Source organism: Agelaius tricolor, unplaced genomic scaffold (assembly GCF_023055355.1).
Source record: "Agelaius tricolor isolate 1412-34295 unplaced genomic scaffold, bAgeTri1.0.p SCAF_6, whole genome shotgun sequence".
Lineage (NCBI taxonomy): Eukaryota > Metazoa > Chordata > Aves > Passeriformes > Icteridae > Agelaius > Agelaius tricolor.
The window spans coordinates 27,656,380-27,676,834 of record NW_027269266.1 but is presented as its reverse complement, the minus strand read 5'-3'; the positions used below and the strand labels follow the sequence as shown (position 1 = coordinate 27,676,834).

General features: G+C 37.7%; 1 protein-coding gene across 1 annotated transcript; it reads left to right on the top strand.

The window, feature by feature from the left end:
• Window positions 1-14,679: 14,679 nt before the first annotated feature.
• Window positions 14,680-18,568, top strand: SOSTDC1 (sclerostin domain containing 1). The gene is made up of 2 exons (XM_071429117.1): window positions 14,680-15,050; window positions 17,248-18,568. The coding sequence occupies exons 1-2, from the start codon at window positions 14,846-14,848 to the stop codon at window positions 17,661-17,663; spliced, it is 621 nt and encodes a 206-aa protein (XP_071285218.1). The 5' UTR covers window positions 14,680-14,845; the 3' UTR covers window positions 17,664-18,568.
• The last annotated feature ends 1,887 nt before the right edge of the window (window positions 18,569-20,455 follow it).

Below are 20,455 nucleotides of genomic sequence, written 5' to 3'. Positions count from 1 at the left end.
TCCTATAGTGTGTCCTTCTTTATGTATATATGTCAGCTAAACTAAACTGTTGCCAATGGCAATTTCTTTGTTAGACAAGTAGATACATAAGTATGGGTAAAAAGAGGTTGACTCCATACCACGTAGATTCCACACTCATGGTTGTGACTGACTTAGTTAACCTTGAAGGGCATCAACATTTCTTTTCCGGGTGTACACTCCAGCATTTGCTTTGGGTGAGGAGGTAGGTTCTGGAGCTGTCATGGTTCAGGAGGCAGATTCACTGTTTCATGGCCTCCCTCTGCTCCTGCTCTGTGCAGTCCTCCCAGCAGAAATTCCCCCAGCACAGCTCTATGCCTTGTCCTCATCCATCTTTTAGCCACTTCTCAAGCAGCATGATTTGTGGAGAGTGACCTCCTATGTAGAAAACTGGCCCAGAATGACAAGTAAATAACAGTTACACAAAAAGGGAAAAAAAAACCAAACAAAAAAACCAAGGGGGAAGAAAAAAAGGAAAAGCCCAAGAACTCAGGATTCTTTTGTCTTTAAGTCATAAGATTTCTATGAAATGGTTGATGTAGAGCTCATAATTTGGTATAAAGTGCTTAGTGATGATGTGCAGCTACTTGCCACCCTATTTAATAGTATGTTCCATCCTGTATATTCACTGTATTCTGTCTCGGATTTTCTAATTAGTTTCCAATCTTCATGTTAAATCCTTGTTTATTAGTAGAATTTCCAGGGTTTTTACTTCCCAGTGTTTTCTATAGCACTTATGAAGCATGAGGAGCAATTACATGTACCTTTATGTGGTTTAAAATTCAGCATTCACTGCCTTTATTCCTTGGTATGTTCCTGGACTGTCACACTCCACTGGTATGTGTGGCATCAGTATAATTGCTAAGGCCTTCTACAGATTCATGTGTTTGCCTGATGAAATACAGAAGAAATATAGAAATACACCTCTAGGGGATGGAAATTTTGGTCTGAAACCACAGTGCTCGTCTGAACATGTAACCTTGCTCCCAGTTCACATCAAATGACACCAACCTTCATCCCACAAGTTCTAGGGAGGCATTTATTTCATGTCCATGAAAGCACCAACTTCCCAATTTGTGCACAGCTTTAGAATCTAAGACAATGTCTGTATAACTTATTCATAAACCAGTACAGTTCAATGAGATCAGTCTAATGAATCTGGAATTTATACTGCAAGATGATTCCAGAGAGAATGCAAAATTGGACTGTGCAGAGGTACAGATTACCAGCATTCAGTGAAAAATTAGCAACCAGCCTGAAATAGGCCCAGTTCTTGTTATATGTTCTTTTAAAAAACCCCAACAAACAGAGGCAAGGGGGGGTCCACCTCAATGAATTCATTTTCTAGAAGTACCTATCTGCATCATGAAGCAAAGCTTGTAAAAGATCAAGACAGATATAACTATTATTATTATTATCTTCACTCTTACACTGCTCAGAATTTGACAGCACTGTTCTTATATTAGGTTTTTGTAATGAATGCCTTGATGTTTTGTACTCTGTGTATAGCATGCTTCATGCCATATTCTTAGAGACAAAAATAGCTCCTTTGTGTTCAGCTGAGTAGTTTGGCATTGTCTGAGAGACTGAACAGTGATAAATGAGAGAAATAAAAGAAGACTTGGAGATCTCTGAGACCTAGTGTGCTTTTACATTTACAGGGGAAAGTTCTAGGTAGTATTATAGTTGAGAAGTCTTTGTGATCAAAAAATGAAATCCCAAACTTTCAGGCTACAGATAAGATATATATTCTTAATAACAAGGGAGAAAGTCCAGATTAGCAGAAGGGATAGATTCCACATCTCTGAAGAAATTTTCCTTCACATTTCAGTGTCTTTCTGGAACATGTGCTTTAGTCAAGACAGGTGATGAATTTCAGTACAAAAGAACCTGGATATATTGTATAAAATCAGCTGGCAATATCCCCTTGCCCTTCAATCTTAAACAAGCCTTGAGAAATGAAATAAAATTTGATTTATGTTCTGTTTACTCTTCCATTTAATAAATAACATTTGAACATTTTTTATGGGTATTCATCAAGTGTTTTGCCATATCTGTAGCCTTTAGAATTAATAATTTACATATACTTTTGTGGCTTTCATAGGCTCATATTTTTGGGCTGTAATGAAAAACAGTGCTTTGCTTTAATGGCTGTCTTTTTTCAGATAAATCTCCAGATGATAGAAAATAAGCCATCCTTGTGAACCAACTGAAGTGGACAGCTGATTTTCTTAATCTCTTTTAAAGACTTCATCCAAAATCAATTTTCCATTTTTTTGTGTTTCTCCTACAAACACAAAATCATAAACAAGAAAAATTTGCATTTCATACACTTACAAAAAGAGTACTTCTCTTCTGTCTTTCTTAAAGACTTTACAGTTTGTGACACAGAACATACACAACTTGGCCAGTAGACCATGTGTGGAAAGCTAAAAAAGTTTTCATGAATAACAGGTCTCAAAAAGCAACATCAATTGCAATCATTACTTTCTTTTAAAATTAAGTTTGTCCAGTTTTAAGAGAATACCTCCAAAAACTTGTTAAAAAAAATAAAGTATGTAGATTATAATTTACTTTTCAAAAGGGAAGAAAATATATATTTTGAAATGTTTTATATTCATGTTTATTATCTGTACCATATGGGTTGTGTTTTGTCCCTAAGTGTTCTATTGATAATTTACATTAAATTCTTGGATGAGGACAGGCCCTTTGGCAGGAGTAAGCTTGCATGGAGTACATAAATGAAAAATCTGTTTCATTGGGTGAAATACATCTTTTAGTTTCTTGAGACTTTTGCCTCAATACACAAGTGCAGTTTCAATTTGGTTTAGTATTTCTGATGCCATGTAGTAAATCCTTTACTTTTCCAGTCTTAACTAACAGCATTTCTGCATTTCAAGCTACTCTTCAGCAAGCTAGATCCTGCCTTACTTATGCACAATTGCAGTTGAGCTGTGTGAGAGTTCCTGCTTCTAAAGAAGCGCACATTTCAGTCCTGACTTGTGTTGAGCATTTTTGGATCTTCCAGCATACTTGATGCCAAAATACAATGCTACATGACAGTTCTGCAAGCAAACAGAAAGAGCACTCACTACATCCTCCATTTTAATTCCACTCTCATGAAAAAGCCTGTGATTTTAATATATGCATTCACCCAATATTATTACTTGTATTAGTTGCTTGCATGAAGTACTTATTTTCTTTCAAAGTTACTGCTATGTTTAGTATTTTTTATTTTTAGCAAAGCATATCAATCATGCAAATGCATGCTGGTGACATTCAGTCCACTCTCCTGTAGGAAAGGACTTTTGCTTGTCTGCAGCCTCATGAAGGCTTTGTACCTGACAGCTGTCTCAGCAGCATGTAAAACGTAGGAATTATTATCCAGATATATCTGTCAAGCAAAGCCTAACACTCTAAGCATTAGCTGTAAAACACGCAGACTTTTACTGTTCTTATCCCAACGAAATAATTTCACTGCTTCTACCCTTCCAGGTACTTAGTGAAATTTACAATCAACTGAGTATTTTGAAAATCCAGTGTCCTGGCCATTTCATGTAAATACAAACTGTAGCATTCATTCAATAGTGGTAGAGTTTTAGTCTAGTGTTCATGACCAAAACTTCTGTAGCCCAAGGTATGTGTTGTGCCTCCGTGTCTGGTTGTTGCTCCCCATGCAGTTTAGTCATATTTAGGCAATTTTGATTGAATGCCGTTTTCAAAGTCTGTTGGGACTTTTCAGGATAAAAAGCACTTTATAAATGTAAAATATTTTACTATTACAGCTGCTTCCAAGAGAGAAGCTGTGTTTAGCTGAACATTCAGAAAGAAAATTTACAGAAATGTATTAGAAACTTTAATTTCGTTTCCAAACCACACTCACTAGAGATTCAAACTATTTGTCTTGAATTGTACCTGCCAAATTTTGATGACATGAAATTCCCCCTCCCCATTTAAAAGAGAGGGATTGACCACAGTCATACTGCAGACATTAAAGTAACCTGCATTATTAGGTTTTCTCCACATTCCAATCTATCTGCCTTAGGGTATTAAATCCTACTTTCATCTCTGTGAGGTTCAGTATTGCCAAATCCAAGGCATAAGGCCATGTCTAGACTACAAACTGAAAAGTGGGTTTGACTGCACATATGGGCACTCTAAGCCACATGTCCCACAATTTTTCCATCTCTACTTTCGTACATAGCCCACTCACAGCTTGGTTTTAAATAATTTACACTGTTACAAAGAAAACCAACCTGCCAGTACTAGCTGATGAACCATTACTATGATTGATTTTGCCTGGGTGTGGGCCAGGCAGGCTGCCTGAACAAAAGCTTGGCCCACACAAAGCCACTGAGTATAATCAACGTTTCTGAGAGGAGTGAGAGTTTTTCCACCTCCTGGCACTCATCTAAATAACGCCTCAGTATTATTTTAAGGGTTTGTGGTGTGAATTATGGGAGAGTTAGGTCTTGAGAATATTCAGAGATCCACACATACCTGACAGTAGAGTCAAATGCTAGACATAAAATGCATCGTAATGGCCCCAAAATCATGAGATTAGATTAATGAGATATTTTCAAGTATGCCGCCATCTTTTGATGCTGGAGCCCAAACCAATTAAGGTTCAGGATACAGTCTGAACTTTTACCATGCAAAGATTATGTGTGCCACAAAGCTGAAGGCTAGATTTGGAGAGCACACTAAGTGTTTCTGCTCCTCACACGGTAATAAGGTAATAAGGCAAACAATGACTGACTTCAATCCTCTGCAACACCCCTAGCCAAGAGTAATCCTGAAGTATGATTACATTAAGCACCCTCTGTATTCCTGGGACTTTCTTCCTTCCTTTAATCTTTCTGTGTGGGATAATTAAGATATTTTCAAGTTCTTTCAGGTATTGTAGCTTCACAAAGTGTGGTAAGTCTTATGTGGTGACGTGGTATTAAGTCACTGCTACATTACCTATTGTATCAAAATAAAGAACTGTTAGTGATACAAAAAGGACCAAATGGGAATGGGAGGATTCCCAAACTTCTCTTTCAAGCACAGTCTCAGATTTTTTTTTTACATAGTGGCTTTACTGCACGTGGCATGAGGTTGAAATTGGAGCCTCAGTGTTGAGTGCCCATAGGAAGCAATGCATATTGGGGGGATGGATACAATACATTCACTAATGACCTCAAAACAGACTACACTTCCAGCAGGAAGAATGAATAAAGTCCTCCCTCAGATGTTTGGAATGAGTACTTGGGAAGGACTGCCATCACATAATTAGCACAAGTGTGCTGACACTAGTAATAAACATAAAGTAATGGAAACAATGAAAATATGTAAACTATTTAAACAAGCTGGATAAATTAAAAATTTTATAACCATGCTATTCATAAATATGATGGAAAGTTTCTTTTTAACATGGAAATGTGAATCTAGTGCTAATTGAGCCAAAGCTAATAAAAAGACCATTCTGATGGCTGCATATAGACAGTTAAAGTTCATATTGGCCTTTGAGTCCAAACTTGTTACCTAAGAGCTTTCTGGGCTGGTGGTGACATATCATAGCTGTATTTACATTTTAGGCTATGAAATCTCATGTGCCACCTATTGGAAAGACATTTTGGGTTATTTTAAAGTGCACACTCAGAACCTCAGAACACAGATTATCAGAACTTGGCCAGCTACTCTCTTGGTGAGTGTTTTACTGCATGGAGGCTCTAAACACAACTCCTGTGAGATGACTGAAGGATTTCCATTGACTTCGGCAAGGATCCCTAATGTTGAAGCAAAAAGCATGGATGGCTCTTCTTTTTGACAGTTTAGAAAACAAATTACCTAACTTAAACAGGTTTTTTTCAAAGTGTTTTCTAGAATGTACAATAAAATGCATTTCATGGCCATACATTCCTCTGTCCTTAGTAACCATCATATTATTTTGGTTTTGTTTATACTTGTTGATTGAATTAATTGTAATAAAATAACAACTTTCCTCACTTTACAACAGAGAAAGTAATTAATGAATAAATTCACTCCAGCACTTCAGATCTGGTTCTTTTCTTAACAGACCTTATACTGATACTATGTCTACAAGAATTATGGATTGGGTTGACCAGAATAAAGTTTATTCTGTATAAGAGATCCTCTTTTCGGTTCTCTATATTATTAGAAAGAGCAAAAGACATCTATTCTATGCACAATTTGTAAGAAGCTACATATATAAATGTGGTAAAGTTCAAATAAGAAGCAGTCATGAAACTTTATATCAGCTAGAGAGGGCAAAACCTCAAAGTTCAGGTAGGCATTTGAGCTATAAAATTTACTGGTGTCCTCTACACCTATAAAATACAAAACTTATGCTATAATTTCTTTTACATATAGAAGTAATTTTTAACTAGTTTTCCTTTATATGATTTGCACAAATAAGAAAGCCATCATAAATATGTTTCTTCACTGTTTTAAGGAATTCTATAGCAAGAGGTACTTTCACAGAATCATAGGAACTTGTAAAATCTCCTAAGAATACCAAATTTATAAAATATGTCCCCAAATTGCCTCCTTTGATTAATCTTGACTTTTAATAGTGGCAGTTCCTAATCTACTGGCTCTTTCCTCCATTGTGCAAGTATGCAGCTTTTATAGGTACTTCAAATGCTTTTCCTTCCTTGAAAATTCAATTGTGAAAAAAAAACCTCTGGAGAGATATGCTCCCAGAGCATATCTGTCTCCTCTTTTGGTTGCTAAATGTGCTTCCCACACAGAGGAACCAGGTGGACAGACACAGGAATGCCAGGCAGTTGTTATCACACCTCTCATGCTCCAACAGCTTGCCAGAGTTTGCAATGGAAAAAGAAAAGGAGGGAGTCGGCACAGGGCGCTAATCCCATTCAGCTCTGCAAGAGGTGGATGGAAATGAGCATCTGTGAGGCAAAACTCTGAAGGGAGGCTGGAAGAGAAGATTTCATGATCCTATCCTCCTAAGAGGTAGGAAAGGTACCCTGTAATGAGAAAAACTGTAATGAGAAAAAACAAAAATTAAGCAAAATACCATCTCTTACTGGCTGTTTATACCAAGGCGGCTTGATACATCCAGCCCTACAAAGTAAATGGGCATCTCCAAGACTTAGAGGAGGCCAGTCTGGTTACCAGCAGGGGAGAATCAGGCCAGGAATTTCCACCTGCAGGATTTTCCATTTACAGTAAGTGTTTTGTTGTTCTAATCAGGCAGACATGAATATGTGAGATGAGAGCTACATTTTAGATGAAAACTCCAAGAAGGAAGGCCACTACTCTGTTTTTTTTCAGAGTGAAAGTTTATTGGAGATATTCCTCCTGAAAAACAAACTCAGATGTTGACAGTTATGAAAGCTTTATTTGTCTAACATTTCCATGCTAGGATACATTTTAGAAAAGCAACCCTTTGAAAAGCTCTGAAGAATTGCAGAAAGACCAAGTGAACAAACAGAATGTTCTGACATTTCCTTTCTTGAATACTGTTTATAAGTCATCTAAACCAGTTTGCCATTCCAACGACTATAGACTGAAGTCCCAAAATAAATGTTGGTCACCACAACCATGCTTTGCATTGGAAAAAGAATGTCTTAGTTGCCTGAAGGTTACAGGCATAAATAGAGCCAAGTTTTTAATATTGTGTAACATGCATTTGTTGTTGAGCCTGTTTAGTTCCTGGACAGTGATGTGCAACAGTGACAAGAACTACTGTTATGGCCAGTTTTGAGCAGAATGGACAAAGTTTAATTTTCAAAGAAGTAGTAATTTTGAAATAATCATTGCTGATTATCTCTGCTGACAGCAGTTTCAGTGTTAAGTTGTTTTGTAACCATATAGTTTTAACTACATTTTAATTCAAAGTGCTGCTCTATTGTGACCATATAGATATACAGAGCATTAGATGAAAACTGAAATCCCACTGCACTTCAGGCCAGAGGATTGTTTTGCTTAAAACTCTGTGAAGCAAGTACTGCTAATAATTACTTTTTTCCATGAAGGCATACTAAGTGACTTCTAAGCTTAGATAAGATGAGATAAATAATCCTTTAAAATCTAAGGCAAGGATTATCCTATTGCTGGTGAACTGCCACTATTAAAAGTCAAGATTAATCAAAGAAAAAATAAGAATAGTAACATCTGGCTAGATTTTCTTCTTTCTCTGAATTTTCTTCTGTAAGTTGACTCATAATGTGAAGATTTTTTTTCTGACTTGGATTGAAGAAAAGATTTTGAAATCTTGACATTTATGGCTGCAAAGAATTGCCATTCTTGTTCTTCCCTGAAGTGTTTTGATATTAAATTTTACATAGAACCTGGAGAATGGGTAGAATGTACTGAATATTCATTCCCACCTCTCAGCTTCATGTCAATAACATTTTTCACACTCTTCACCAAACAGACTGCGCATGTATTTCTATGTGTTATATTTGTGACTGGCATGACTCTACTGCAACAACAAAATGTTTTCACTGTAAAAATGCCTAAAAAACTATTAGGCATTTAGCCCTAGAATTTTGGAAACTTAACTCTCAGTGTGCATTTTTCCACTCTATTAGGTAAGGTTTTGTAGTCAAAATAAGTTTTATGAAGCTTTAGTTCACTAAAAATGCAATTTTAAAAGAGATTCAAGAGCATTCCACTGAGATATAAATCAACTCTTCCTGTTTTATTTTCTTTTTACATGTGAATTCAAGGTAATGAAAATTACCGGAAGAGAAGTCTGGAATGGGCAGTAGTGTCTGTGTAGTCAGATGATACTTAGCCTTGTGTCTTAATTTCATCCAGACTGATTCATTCATTTATTGCATGAAACAGTTTGGGACTAAAAAAAAAAACTAGGTGAACTAATAAAAATTAGGTCAAATTAATTTCTGATAGGAAGGAAATACTCTCAGTAGCCAAGAGTTAAAACCAACACATCAAGATAGATCCTTTAAGAAAGAGACAGATTTCCATTTTAATTAAGGTTCCTTTCCAGTGTTTCAAACTGTGTCTGGGGTGAAAATGTGAAAACATTTGCTGGATTGTAGCAGATCCCACATCTGCAAATAAGAAATTCTCAGTACTGTCCAAATCCACCATCATACCAGACGGATTAATTTTAATAAAATAAGCTCTATAGACTTTGATCAACTGTATTGCAGTTCATGGGTGAAACCCTGATACTGAGTGTGTGATAAACCTGTGAATTTTTTGTGCAGGATGGGCCATTTTTGTCTCTTGGCAGGGAAAGGATTATACAGTATTACAATTATTAAAATTCTAATTTGGGGCCAGGTTTTGCCCTCAGGAGCTTCCTTAATTTCAGCAGGGAGTTGTGCATGTTTATCTGATTGAAGAATTTGGACACTATCATTCTTGGTGAAGGTAACTTTTTTCTTTAACAAGAATGTGCACTAGTCAAAACTAAAATCTGAACGTAGCAGGGACAAGTTTCCTACCAGGAGACAAATGTCAGCAAGTGTTCTGTTTTGATAACCTAAAGTGATTTCCTTGTAAAGGGAGTGGGAGATGGAGCAGAAGGAAGGAAAGAGGGATCTTCTTCCAGATACCTTGTAGGCTTGTTTTTAAATTATGACTTTGGATCTAACAACAGGTTTGGCAAGTGTTTGCCTTGGAAATCCTGACACCGTGCCAGATTTTTTTTTGCTGGTTTGTAGTAGAGTGTGCATTTTTTAAATACACTGTAATCATTTCAGACCACATAATTAGAAACACAAAGCAGTTTACTGAAACATAGTGATATATTAAGAGTTCAGTTAATTACACATAAAGAAACAAGTCAGACTTCAAAACCTTTACTCAGTTTCTGGTTTATTTGCAACTGGGGCATGCTGATGGGACTTTGCCTGTTTAACACTGAGTAGGAGTTTCAGAATTTTAACCTGAGGGTAAAATTTTCAAAAGCATTTAAGTGACTGGCTCACTGAAAATCAATAGGACTTTCACTCCTTAGGGCAACACTTTACAAAATATGTAGATACCAAAGTCCAGTTCACTTCAGTGTCCATGTGTAGTAAAAAAAAATTCTACCTTTCCTGTCCTAAATTTCCTTAAAAGAGAAGTGCTACATTTCAGTGTCATCTAAGAGTTTCCGAAATGTTATCACCAATGAACAGGCTGTTATTCTCATTATTTTTTAATTTGTAAAATGTTTTGGTAATTTTTCTTCTTCAACACATGCAGAAATCATAAAATATGGTTTGGATGACAAGCCACATTGTCTTCAAACTTGTCTTAAAATCTTACTGCAAATGTTCAAGAAGGATTCTTCACTCTACTGTAAATTTTCTAAGAATAAAAAAAAAATTTAAAAATCCCCCCTCTCAGTCTATTTAATGTCTTTTTTGATAAAAGTATAATTTACCTCCTTTGAAGCCACAGCCTGACCTAAATTATTTTGTCTACATTATGTATAAAAGCAAGCAGAAAAAAAAATTGTAATATGGCATTCAGGGAGATGAAGAAGACATAAATCAGAACTAATTAGTAATTCTTATTAATGAGAATTTATGTTATGTTTTCCATTGAATCTCTCAAATGTAATATACTGAGAAAATTAAAAAGTGTCAGTATAGAAAAACCTCAGTATTCAAAAAATCTTTGGTTTTAGAATTTGCAGCATGGGAGAGTATCTTGGTTCTCTAACATATTTTCTGTATGAGCTTTAAAACTATGCTAATGTTGCACAACAGCTTACAAGTTCTCAACAGTTGCGTTTATTACAATTTTACCTCACTTTCAGACAAGTTCTCTTATCAAGCTCCAAATCACATTTTAGGCAGCTTTGAAGTACATTACTAATATACTTATTGCTTAACAGAAAATATCCTGACAGTCCTTTCTGTTTTAAGGTGCAAAGTAATAAATGTCAACTTATTTTTTGCAATCATTTATCTGAGCCTGTGCTTACTCTCAAAGTATCTGGCTTCAAAACAAGTCAGAAGTGCAGTGGTCTTCTTCTTGGAACTAACTAATAAAAATATAAACACAAATTTTGAACCTTTCTTTCCAAGACACCTTAATTCTAATTCTGGCCCTTTTCTGACATTATTAAAACTGGGCAGGCCTAAGTTTTATGAAAAATTGAGGATTCCATCTTTTTTTGGTGCACATTCTGTGATCATGTGGTTTGCAAGGCTCTCTGGCAGTCATTTGTACTTGTCAGTGCATACTCTTCTATTCCCTGTGGCTGTTTTGTGCTGCTAGACAGGTGTGTGCACTCTGCACAAAACTTTGCCCTTTGGACATCATTAGAGTGTCTAAGAAACATGGAGAATGGGATCCTGACAGACTTATAAATGACCATGAAGAAGGGAATTCTCTTTTGGGATCATTATGGAACCTTATATTATTCCACATCCATTGAGAGAGCGTAGTTTCTCCATCACAGAAAATGCAAAAAGCAAGATTTAAGGTGCAGATAACTCTGGATACCATTCTCTCTGAAGAGTGATGGATGGCTTTACCACTCTTTTTAGGTTCACTCAGAAGCAAGGCTGTTAATACAGGAGGAGCAGTTAAGTTGAAAAAAGCACGTAGGTAAATGTAGCACTTTATCCCTGGCCACATGTACAAACATTTAAATTAATCTGGTTAATGGGTTTCTGCCCTGTGTCATCCCCACAGTCACTTTTCAAGTACCCGAATAAACAAGGGTCTTTTGCACTATGCCAAGCAGCAGAATGAAGCTCTCTTGTATCCTTGGGAGCAGTGAAATCCAGACTCCTGGACCCTTCACACTGAGCACTCAACCTCTCCAGACACTCAGGTATAGTCAGTATGCCCCTAATCTTAAGCATCATAATGGAAGATAAAGGAGAGAGAATTTACTGCCTAGGACTCAAAGCTCATAGAGTTTTATAGATCAATAAGAACATCCTGAGTTATGCCCAGGGGCAAAAAGGAAGCCAGTACAGACTTCAAAGACCTTGTGTAATATATTCCTTATGGCCAATATTACAGATTAAGCAGAGCAATGTTCAACACAAGCCATCAAATCTGACTAGAATGGGAACAGACTATACACTGTATAAGTCTGTTTTGGAGGCTATGAGGATAATTAGAGCCTTCACTTCTGAGAATTTATCACAACATTTAACTTATGATAGCAAAATGTATTTTAAGTCTGGAAACTCATTCTGACTTAAGAAACACCTTTTTATTATGAAGTTCACTAAGGAAGAATAACCAAATTTATCTGATCGGAATTCCTTCAAGCAACTTCTAATCTCTCTCAGGGAGACTCAGAAAAAGTGAAAGACTGCAAGGTCTAGGTTTGATAAAGAAAGAATGACTCAAACTAACTGACAAACTCCTCAGAAGCCTGCTTATTTTTCAAAGCAGGGAAGCTGACACTACTGACCAAGAAACTGAAATCACAATATTTTTATGCAACATATGTAACAAGTGGAAAACATAAAAAAAATTAAAACGTCTACTCTGTATCTAGTGCACAGAAAAATGAGGTAATCTGCATTATCTTTCTGTGGCAAGTTCAGGCCAAACTTTTCCTTTAAAAAGGAAGTAAGAGGCTTTTCTTGAGGTCTTCCTTCTCTAAGTGACAAGAACAAGACATGTACGTGAGAAACTTAATCTAGACTAAATTTGAAATGATGCTTTCATTGAAAGCTTTCATCGAAAGCTGAAAAGGTTGAGGCCCAGCAAGTTCCTTGTAGACCCAGCGCCATAACAACTCCAAAGTCCCATTCATTTTCCCTCTGAGAAGATTATATGCCTTATTTCAAAGAAAATAGATCTCAAGGTAACCTCTGACTTTTTAAAGACTTGTCTTACATGGGAAAATATCTCTACTAGGAAGAGATATCCTGACTGGTATACACAGGTACTGTGATTAACTGGAAAACTGGTTCCATGCTTTTAATTACAGTGGCTCAGTTCAGCACAGAGACTATCCTGCAGGGTAGGTGAGATGTGTAAAGATTTGTATGATCTGTGAATATGAAAAAAAAAAATTAAGTAGGACGTCAACATCTACAAGGTTCACTTCTGTTGAAAAAAAAAAGCTCAAATATTAATGATCTGCAATGTACATTTCTTTTTTGATTATTTGCTTAAGAAAACTTGTTTTTTTAAGGGAAGGTAAAATGGATATGTTTGCTTTTGGAGTTAGATTAGATTCTCCATGAGAGTAGAACGTGGCATTTTTTAAGGGGTTAGCAGTGATCCCACTCCTCCATACATTACCCTGCTGAAAGATCTCACTCTGCCTTGCAACATTCTTGTTATTCCAGAACTGGGTTGGGCTAGTCATAATAGATGCAGGCAATCAACTCAACTTCCCCACACACAGCTCTGCCAGTAAAACTCACTTCACCTTGCAACACTCCTGTTTTTCCTGTGTCCTTTAAGCAAAAGCTATCAGTTTGGCACTCACTGAGGATGTGTTCTTACTCCTGCTGAAATCCAGGATAACTTAGTGATGCAAGAGGAAAGTGTTGCTAAAATAGACAAATGTCTGCTTGTGACTAGGGTGAAACAAAGTTGTCTTCTCTGAATGACAGATTTTGATCCTGGCAATGATGGAACTAACCTGTGTTCCACTTATGATTTTATTACAGCAATAAAATTCAGTGTGACTTTAGATACCAACTCAGTTACAGAGAGTGTAAATGAGATTACAGTCTAATCTTTACATAATATGGCCTTCTGCAAGGCTGTGCTTTTTCCCAAGAAATGGATTTCCTTTCCAATTAGAACACTAGAGTTTTCAGTGTTGATCACTGGTGTTTTATTTATTTCAAAAATCTGTAGAGCATTCACCATGATGCAGACAAGCATTGGCCTACTGGCAATATCTCAGTTTACACTGGCGTTTGGATCTGGGCTATGCAATTTTATGTAAAATCAAGTGCATGCCACAACAAAAAAGTATGCCAAAGTAAGGATTATTCTTCCAAAATTTTGAAAAAAAAAAAGATTTACATGTTTTCTCTTTGTTTCCTTTATCACATGAAATAATACATTAAAATATAAGAACGCTCTAGGCAATGTAAAAAACTAAAAAAGACTAGTTTGGTGAACGAGCATGGTGAGAGGATATGAATATGGATACGTTTGTACTAAGGAGCCTAGAGGAGACACTTTTTATGTGTGGTGATACAGAAATACAGTCTTATAACTCTGCACACCAGGGAGAGAATATTCCCCTAAACCAAGTAATTTCCCTTGCAGTACTCCCTGTTGATCAAAGCTGCATAATTTAAAGCATCTAGAGGCAGCTTTAAATTATTCACAATATTTTTTTTTAAATAATTTTGGTATATTGCAGACAGTACTTGTGTAACTAGCAGTCTTCTGTAAGTTCTATAAATTTTGCATCTGCATAGAGCTCATCTGAGTTTGAGAAGAGGGTACATAACTTTGCATAAGTTGGGCAGGAGAGACTCATTCTGACACCGTGTTAGTCACATTATGCCACAGTGCCAGGGCATGCAAGACCATAGGGGAATGGCAGGGCAGAGCCGGCAGTCTTTAGGTCTCAGCCTGAATGCTGCTGTGTGCTGGTTCCTAAGAGTTTTCTGATACCCTCAAAAGCCCCAAATAGGAATCCTGCAATTAGTGCATCTAACTCCTCCTTTACTGCAGTCTTCTCTCCTATTGGTGAAAGGTCTTCGCAGCTCATGTAGGGACCCCACCCCTTTTGTGGGTTTTCATTCTGAAGCTATCCACAACTTTACACCTGAATGAATGCCAAACCTCTCTGAATATATAAAGGAAACCTGCAAGAGCAATTTCAGTTACACAGAAGAAGCAGAAGGAAAAGATTTCATCCAGCTTTGTCAGACAGCCTGAACCAGCCATGCTTCTCCCTGCCATTCACTTCTACGGCTTTCTCCTGGCTTGCATCTTCACGAGAAGCTACTTGGCTTTCAAGAACGATGCCACAGAGATACTTTATTCTCACGTCGTTAAACCCGCTGCGGCGAGCCCAAGTAGCAACAGCACGTTGAATCAAGCTAGGAACGGAGGCAGGCACTACAGCAGCGCTGGATCCGACCGTAACAGTGAGTATCCCACCGGCGGCACTTCCACCGCAGCCGTGGGCGGCAGCCCCGCCCGGGCCGGCCCCGGGAGCGGCAGCGGAGCCCCGGCCGGAGCCGCGCATCCCGCGGCAGCGCCCCGGCCCCCCGGCCCGAGCGCGGCGCTCCAGGGAACGGGAACCGGGCCACGGGAGATGCTGCTGGTGCCGGGCCGGGATCTGCCTCGCCGGGCGGCCTCCGAGCCAGCCGCCCTCCCACCCCCGTGCTGGGAAGTCCTGTAGGACCGGCTCTCTCGGGCAGGTTACTTCCTGAGCGAGGTTCATCCAGGAATGCCGGGTTCTATGGCATCTATCCGGCAGGGAAGCGAGATAAAGAAAAAGGAGAGAGAGGCATTTCCAGAGCGCTCGCTTGTTTGACTCACCTCCCACTGCGGGCAGGGGAGGTGTCTGGGCTACTTTTCAAGTGCAATAAAAAACTCTGAATTTTGTTCCCGCTGTTCAGTTTTACTTCCTGCCGTAGCACTTACCCGCTTAACACCTCCAGCAAAAGTAAACAAATCAGCTCGTAATTTACCTATGATCTCTGCTCTAACTTGCCTTTTTTATATCCAGTCTTTTCCTTCTGAGTTCTATGTATATAAGTCAGATATGTGGGGATGTGGAAACCTGCTGACTTTATCTGTTCCCTACCCTGCACAGAAATCTAGATAGAGAAACATACACACACACCAACCCACCCACAGCAACTTGATAAAAATAGAGTCATCCCTGGAAAGTGAAGGCAACAAGTGACACCGATACCTTTCAGCTAAGCCAGGTGTGTCAGCTTTTATGAATGCTAGAGGGTTTTAATGCACAGGAAACATCTCATCATTATGAGATTACTGGGACAGCCCAGTAGGTATTCCTTGTCACTGAGCTGTCACTGGCGAAAAGCTGAGCCGGGGAAGACAGAAAAACAGAAGGAAAGACAAACTCAGATCTGTGACCAGATGCTTCCAGGTACATTCCTGAGTGCAGCTGCAGGAAGGCAAGCTTGGATCTTTTCTGCAAAGCAGGCAGTAGAGCAGCCCTGTCAATATTCCCTGGGATCAGCCTGCAGATTTACAGTCCCCTCTTCCTGCCCACCCTGAGACACGGAGGACAGGGTGAAGCAATCTTCACGCAGTGCCTCAGTTTAGAACTTGCTTCCAAAAATCCAAGTAGAAACAGAAGCAGCCTGTAGCTGTGATATGTAGATGTACCTTCAAAGCCTTTTATGATTCATTCTGAAATGTTTCTAGTAATTACTTCTATTTTAAAAGCGTTAGTTAATTGCATTGTATGTAGAATCTGTGCCGTAATTGTCCTTCGGAAAGAGGGAGAGCACAGACAGTAAAGATTGCTTATTAAAATTAAGCACACTGTGGGCGTTTATTTCAAAGTATAATTACTGAAATAAACAGTTGTGTTTATTGCAGGGTGCAGAGCCGCACACAGAGACGGGTACAAACATGCCTGTGTGAGAAGCTCTGCATGTTGGCTCTGTCAGCTGCCTAAGAGAATTTGCAGGATCCTCTATGTTACATATAATATACAGACTACTACAGTTACAAAGATGGTGTTCTCTTGAGGGCAAAAGGACCCCTCTGAAACTGTTACTGCTAATCATTCAAACTTCATAGGCAGAACCCCATTCTGTGGTAACTTCAGCTGTTACCACTTTTGCAGTGTCTGCTCAGAGCCGCAGAGTTCATGGGAGAGTTCAGTCCACTGTAACAATGGAACAAGAAGAAACACACTGTTTGAAATTAATTTAAAAGCATTTCAACTGTTTCCAAAGCAGTGTTTTCCCCCTTGCTAATGATCCAACATAATTGTTGTAAACATCACAGAGCAGATTCCCTAGACTGAGAACAAGCAGGAAACATTTCTTCCCTTGGGGCATTTTTTTTTCTTCTAAAAGGTATGTCCCTGAGAAGAAGTACAGAGAATAAAATTGCCTCTTCCACCACAACTGCTGGAGTGCATGTCATTAGGATTTCTTTATGCTGTGGTATTATCCAGAGATACCATCAGCACTTGAGGCCCTTGTGTTGGGGGACACAGCAGTAAAGAGATGTCCTGTAAAGATTACAACCTGCTTTAACTTCTGTAAAACATACCTGGTTAATGTGAAAATGACTGGTTAAGGAAATCACTCCATTCTGATCTCAGTGTTTGTTGTTCTGTGCATTCTGCAGGTCGTGTTCAAGTTGGTTGTCGAGAGCTGAGATCCACCAAGTACATCTCAGACGGCCAGTGCACCAGCATTAACCCACTGAAAGAACTGGTGTGTGCTGGAGAATGCCTCCCTTTGCCACTGCTGCCCAACTGGATTGGAGGAGGTTACGGAACCAAGTACTGGAGCAGGCGGAGCTCGCAGGAGTGGAGATGTGTCAACGACAAAACTCGCACTCAGAGGATCCAGCTGCAGTGCCAGGATGGAAGTATAAGAACCTACAAAATAACTGTGGTCACAGCCTGCAAGTGCAAGCGATACACCAGGCAGCACAATGAGTCCAGCCACAACTTCGAGGGAACCTCTCAAGCAAAACCCATCCAGCACCACAAAGAAAGGAAAAGAGCCAGTAAATCCAGCAAGCATAGTACAAGTTAGAAGTCAAACATCTTCTGCTCTCTCATCTCCCTCTCCTTGTGCCAAAATTGAACTCACCTGTAACCATTTGCTTTACCATTCTGACTGCTTAAAGACAAGTCTGCCATTGCTTTGTTCTCAGTTGACACTACATGCTTATTGCTTTGACCAAAATCAAAAGGGGCATTCTCAGCATATGGACTTTTTGGGTGATTTTCCAAATGCTCAAGATGGGGAATAATACAAGCCTTCCAAAACCACACTATAAACTTTTACAACTTCTCCAGCCATGGAAGAAAAGAAAATTTGCCAAGAGTATTCACTGAAGTCAATTTTGTAAAATGATGCTTTGTTGTGTGTTTTCCTGAGAACATTTATCACATCTATTGCCTTTTATATCATGTTTTATGATCTTCTGACAACAGCTTAAAATACAACACCGTGTATCTGCTTTCAGATTAATTCTAAAAAAAAGTGCTTTGCATGCTCACCTTTCTCTTATCTCAGTATACCAAAAATTAAAATATGCATGGCAGCAATCAAAAAGTAAAGCTGAACAAACTATTTATTTGTTGTTGTAATTATTTAATGAGCTTTTATGTGTATTTCCCTTCAAAATTTCCTTATGTTTATAGCTTTTCATATGTATCAAAGTATTTTCCTATGATTTGGGGCTGGATTAGAACATACATTTTGTAGATAATGTAAAATAGACATTTTAGCATTTAGGTATATATATTTTAATTTTGAACATTCATAGACTTAGGTGTTATTTTGACATAGCAAACATAAAACCTGTATTTTTCATTCTTCATCTTGTATTATTTTTGTTTAAAAAGTGTGCAATCAAAAGACAGATATGACTTCCTTTCAAGTTCATTCATTTCTTTTTTTTTTTTACAAAAATAAACACTGCTAAAATATGGTATTGTCTGGCTCTCTGTATGAAAATGCACACATTTCAACCAGTTATAACACTTTAAAAAAAGGGAGACTATTATTTGGTTTAAAAAGTCTATCCATAAAATTTAGCATTGAAATGGTCTTTCTCAATGTAAAAATCTTATATGACCATTTAACAGATGGTGCTTATTAATGGTCCAAGTCAGGTTCTTATTTAACAGTTCTCAAGCTCTAGATCTCAGAAGAAGTGTGTATTTGAGAAATTTTACAAGCTAGTGAGACACCACCTTTTTTTTCTTTTCATTAGTAATGATCAAGTCAGTAAAATGGTATAAATTACACAGTTTCATTTTTTCTATAGAACCAATAGAGTCCTTTTATTCAGAAATTCTTATAGAATGTATCAGAAAACTAGGAATTAATCTACTTTTCAACACATAGTGCATGAATCACCTGTTCTTAATCTTTCAAGCTGTATTTAAACACTGTGGGCAAGATTTCATCATGGGATTCTGCTGTTCTTAAATCATTAACTTTTACAATCCATTTGCACCCAAAGTAAAAATTACACAAGAGGAGAGTAATGAAAAATCTTACCTGATAAGGTCTCACCCAAGTTCTCTTTGACCTTCTTTTTATCTCATCCTATTTTGCATTTTAATTCCAAAAGATTCATCATGAAGTTCTTGGCAGAGATCTTGGTCATTAATGTAGAACTGTTTGAAAATCACTGCTGCTGCCTGACTTGACTTACTGAATCCTAATTTTTATTGACAAAATGTAATGATATTTCCTCAAAGTTACTTTCAAGAATTCACGTTAAATTTGCCATATGTCAAAGAGAGATACACTTTTCTATTCAATTTTAAGTGATCCACATGGTAGTACAGTTAAAAATCCCCATGGCATTAATGAACTAGTTGTTCCAAATTCAATTTTGACTGTGAAAATATCAAAATGATGAGACCAGAGACCATTTATACTTAAATTCTCTGATCTTAAAGGTGCTTCTTTTAAGCATAAAAGGAGAGATGATGAATAAAGGAGTTAGCAGGGAGAGAACTAAAATGACATTGCTGCTAGGCATATCAGCTCATCATATCAGACTTAAAGATTTTTTATTATTTTAACAGACATTATAGTCTCATTCAATCATTTCATGACAGAATTTTTTTTTCCAAATGCCAAATATCTATCTATTTTAAATTGCTATCCAGCTACTTATTCAAGATGATAAAACCTAAAATATTGAGATAATGGATTGAAATATAACCAATTTCAATGGCAACAGTCACTAGAAATCAGTAAAGCTGTTCTACGTGTTCTGTGTTTAAATTCAGAAATAAGAAGGGTAAAAAACTGCATACCTTGCTTATAACTCTTCTTCAGTCAATGAAATTGGTCTGTAGGAACAAAATACATGTTTAATATCAGTTTACATTTAGAAATAGGGATAATAACTTCTAGATTGTCCTTTTTTGCAGAACTACCCAAAGGGGAATAATCTGGCACACTTCTGCTAAAATGACTTTGTGACAATTTGCTGGACATGCTATAGAAAGACCATGGGGCCCATTTCTAAGTCTGGCATATTTGAGGGAACATGAGGGAAGCCAGCAGGAGCTGTGTCCATCAGCAGCAATTTAATTTTGATGTGCCACTTAAGTTAGCTAAGGTCACTTCTTTGGCCTCAAGTGGCCTTTTGTGGGAGAGATGTGCAGGAAAGCAGCACTAGAAATATGTTAATGTAGAATTTTCTGAAGGAATAATGTTAATATGTGATGCAGCTTGTAGCTCTGAATGCTTCAATGTGGCCTATACAATCTGCCTTCTGTTTCATCCTGTTACATGTGAACCCACAGGGGTCTATCCAAGAATCCAGACAAAAGGCATTATTCAAGTACATCTAA

What these genes read in the sequence shown, in the direction of transcription:
- SOSTDC1 (XM_071429117.1), top strand. Translation starts at nt 14,846, where the DNA reads ATGCTTCTCCCTGCCATTCACTTCTACGGCTTTCTCCTGGCTTGCATC. An exon ending in CGCTGGATCCGACCGTAACA is followed by an intron (nt 15,051 to 17,247) that starts GTGAGTATCCCA and finishes TGCATTCTGCAG; the next exon opens with GTCGTGTTCAAGTTGGTTGT.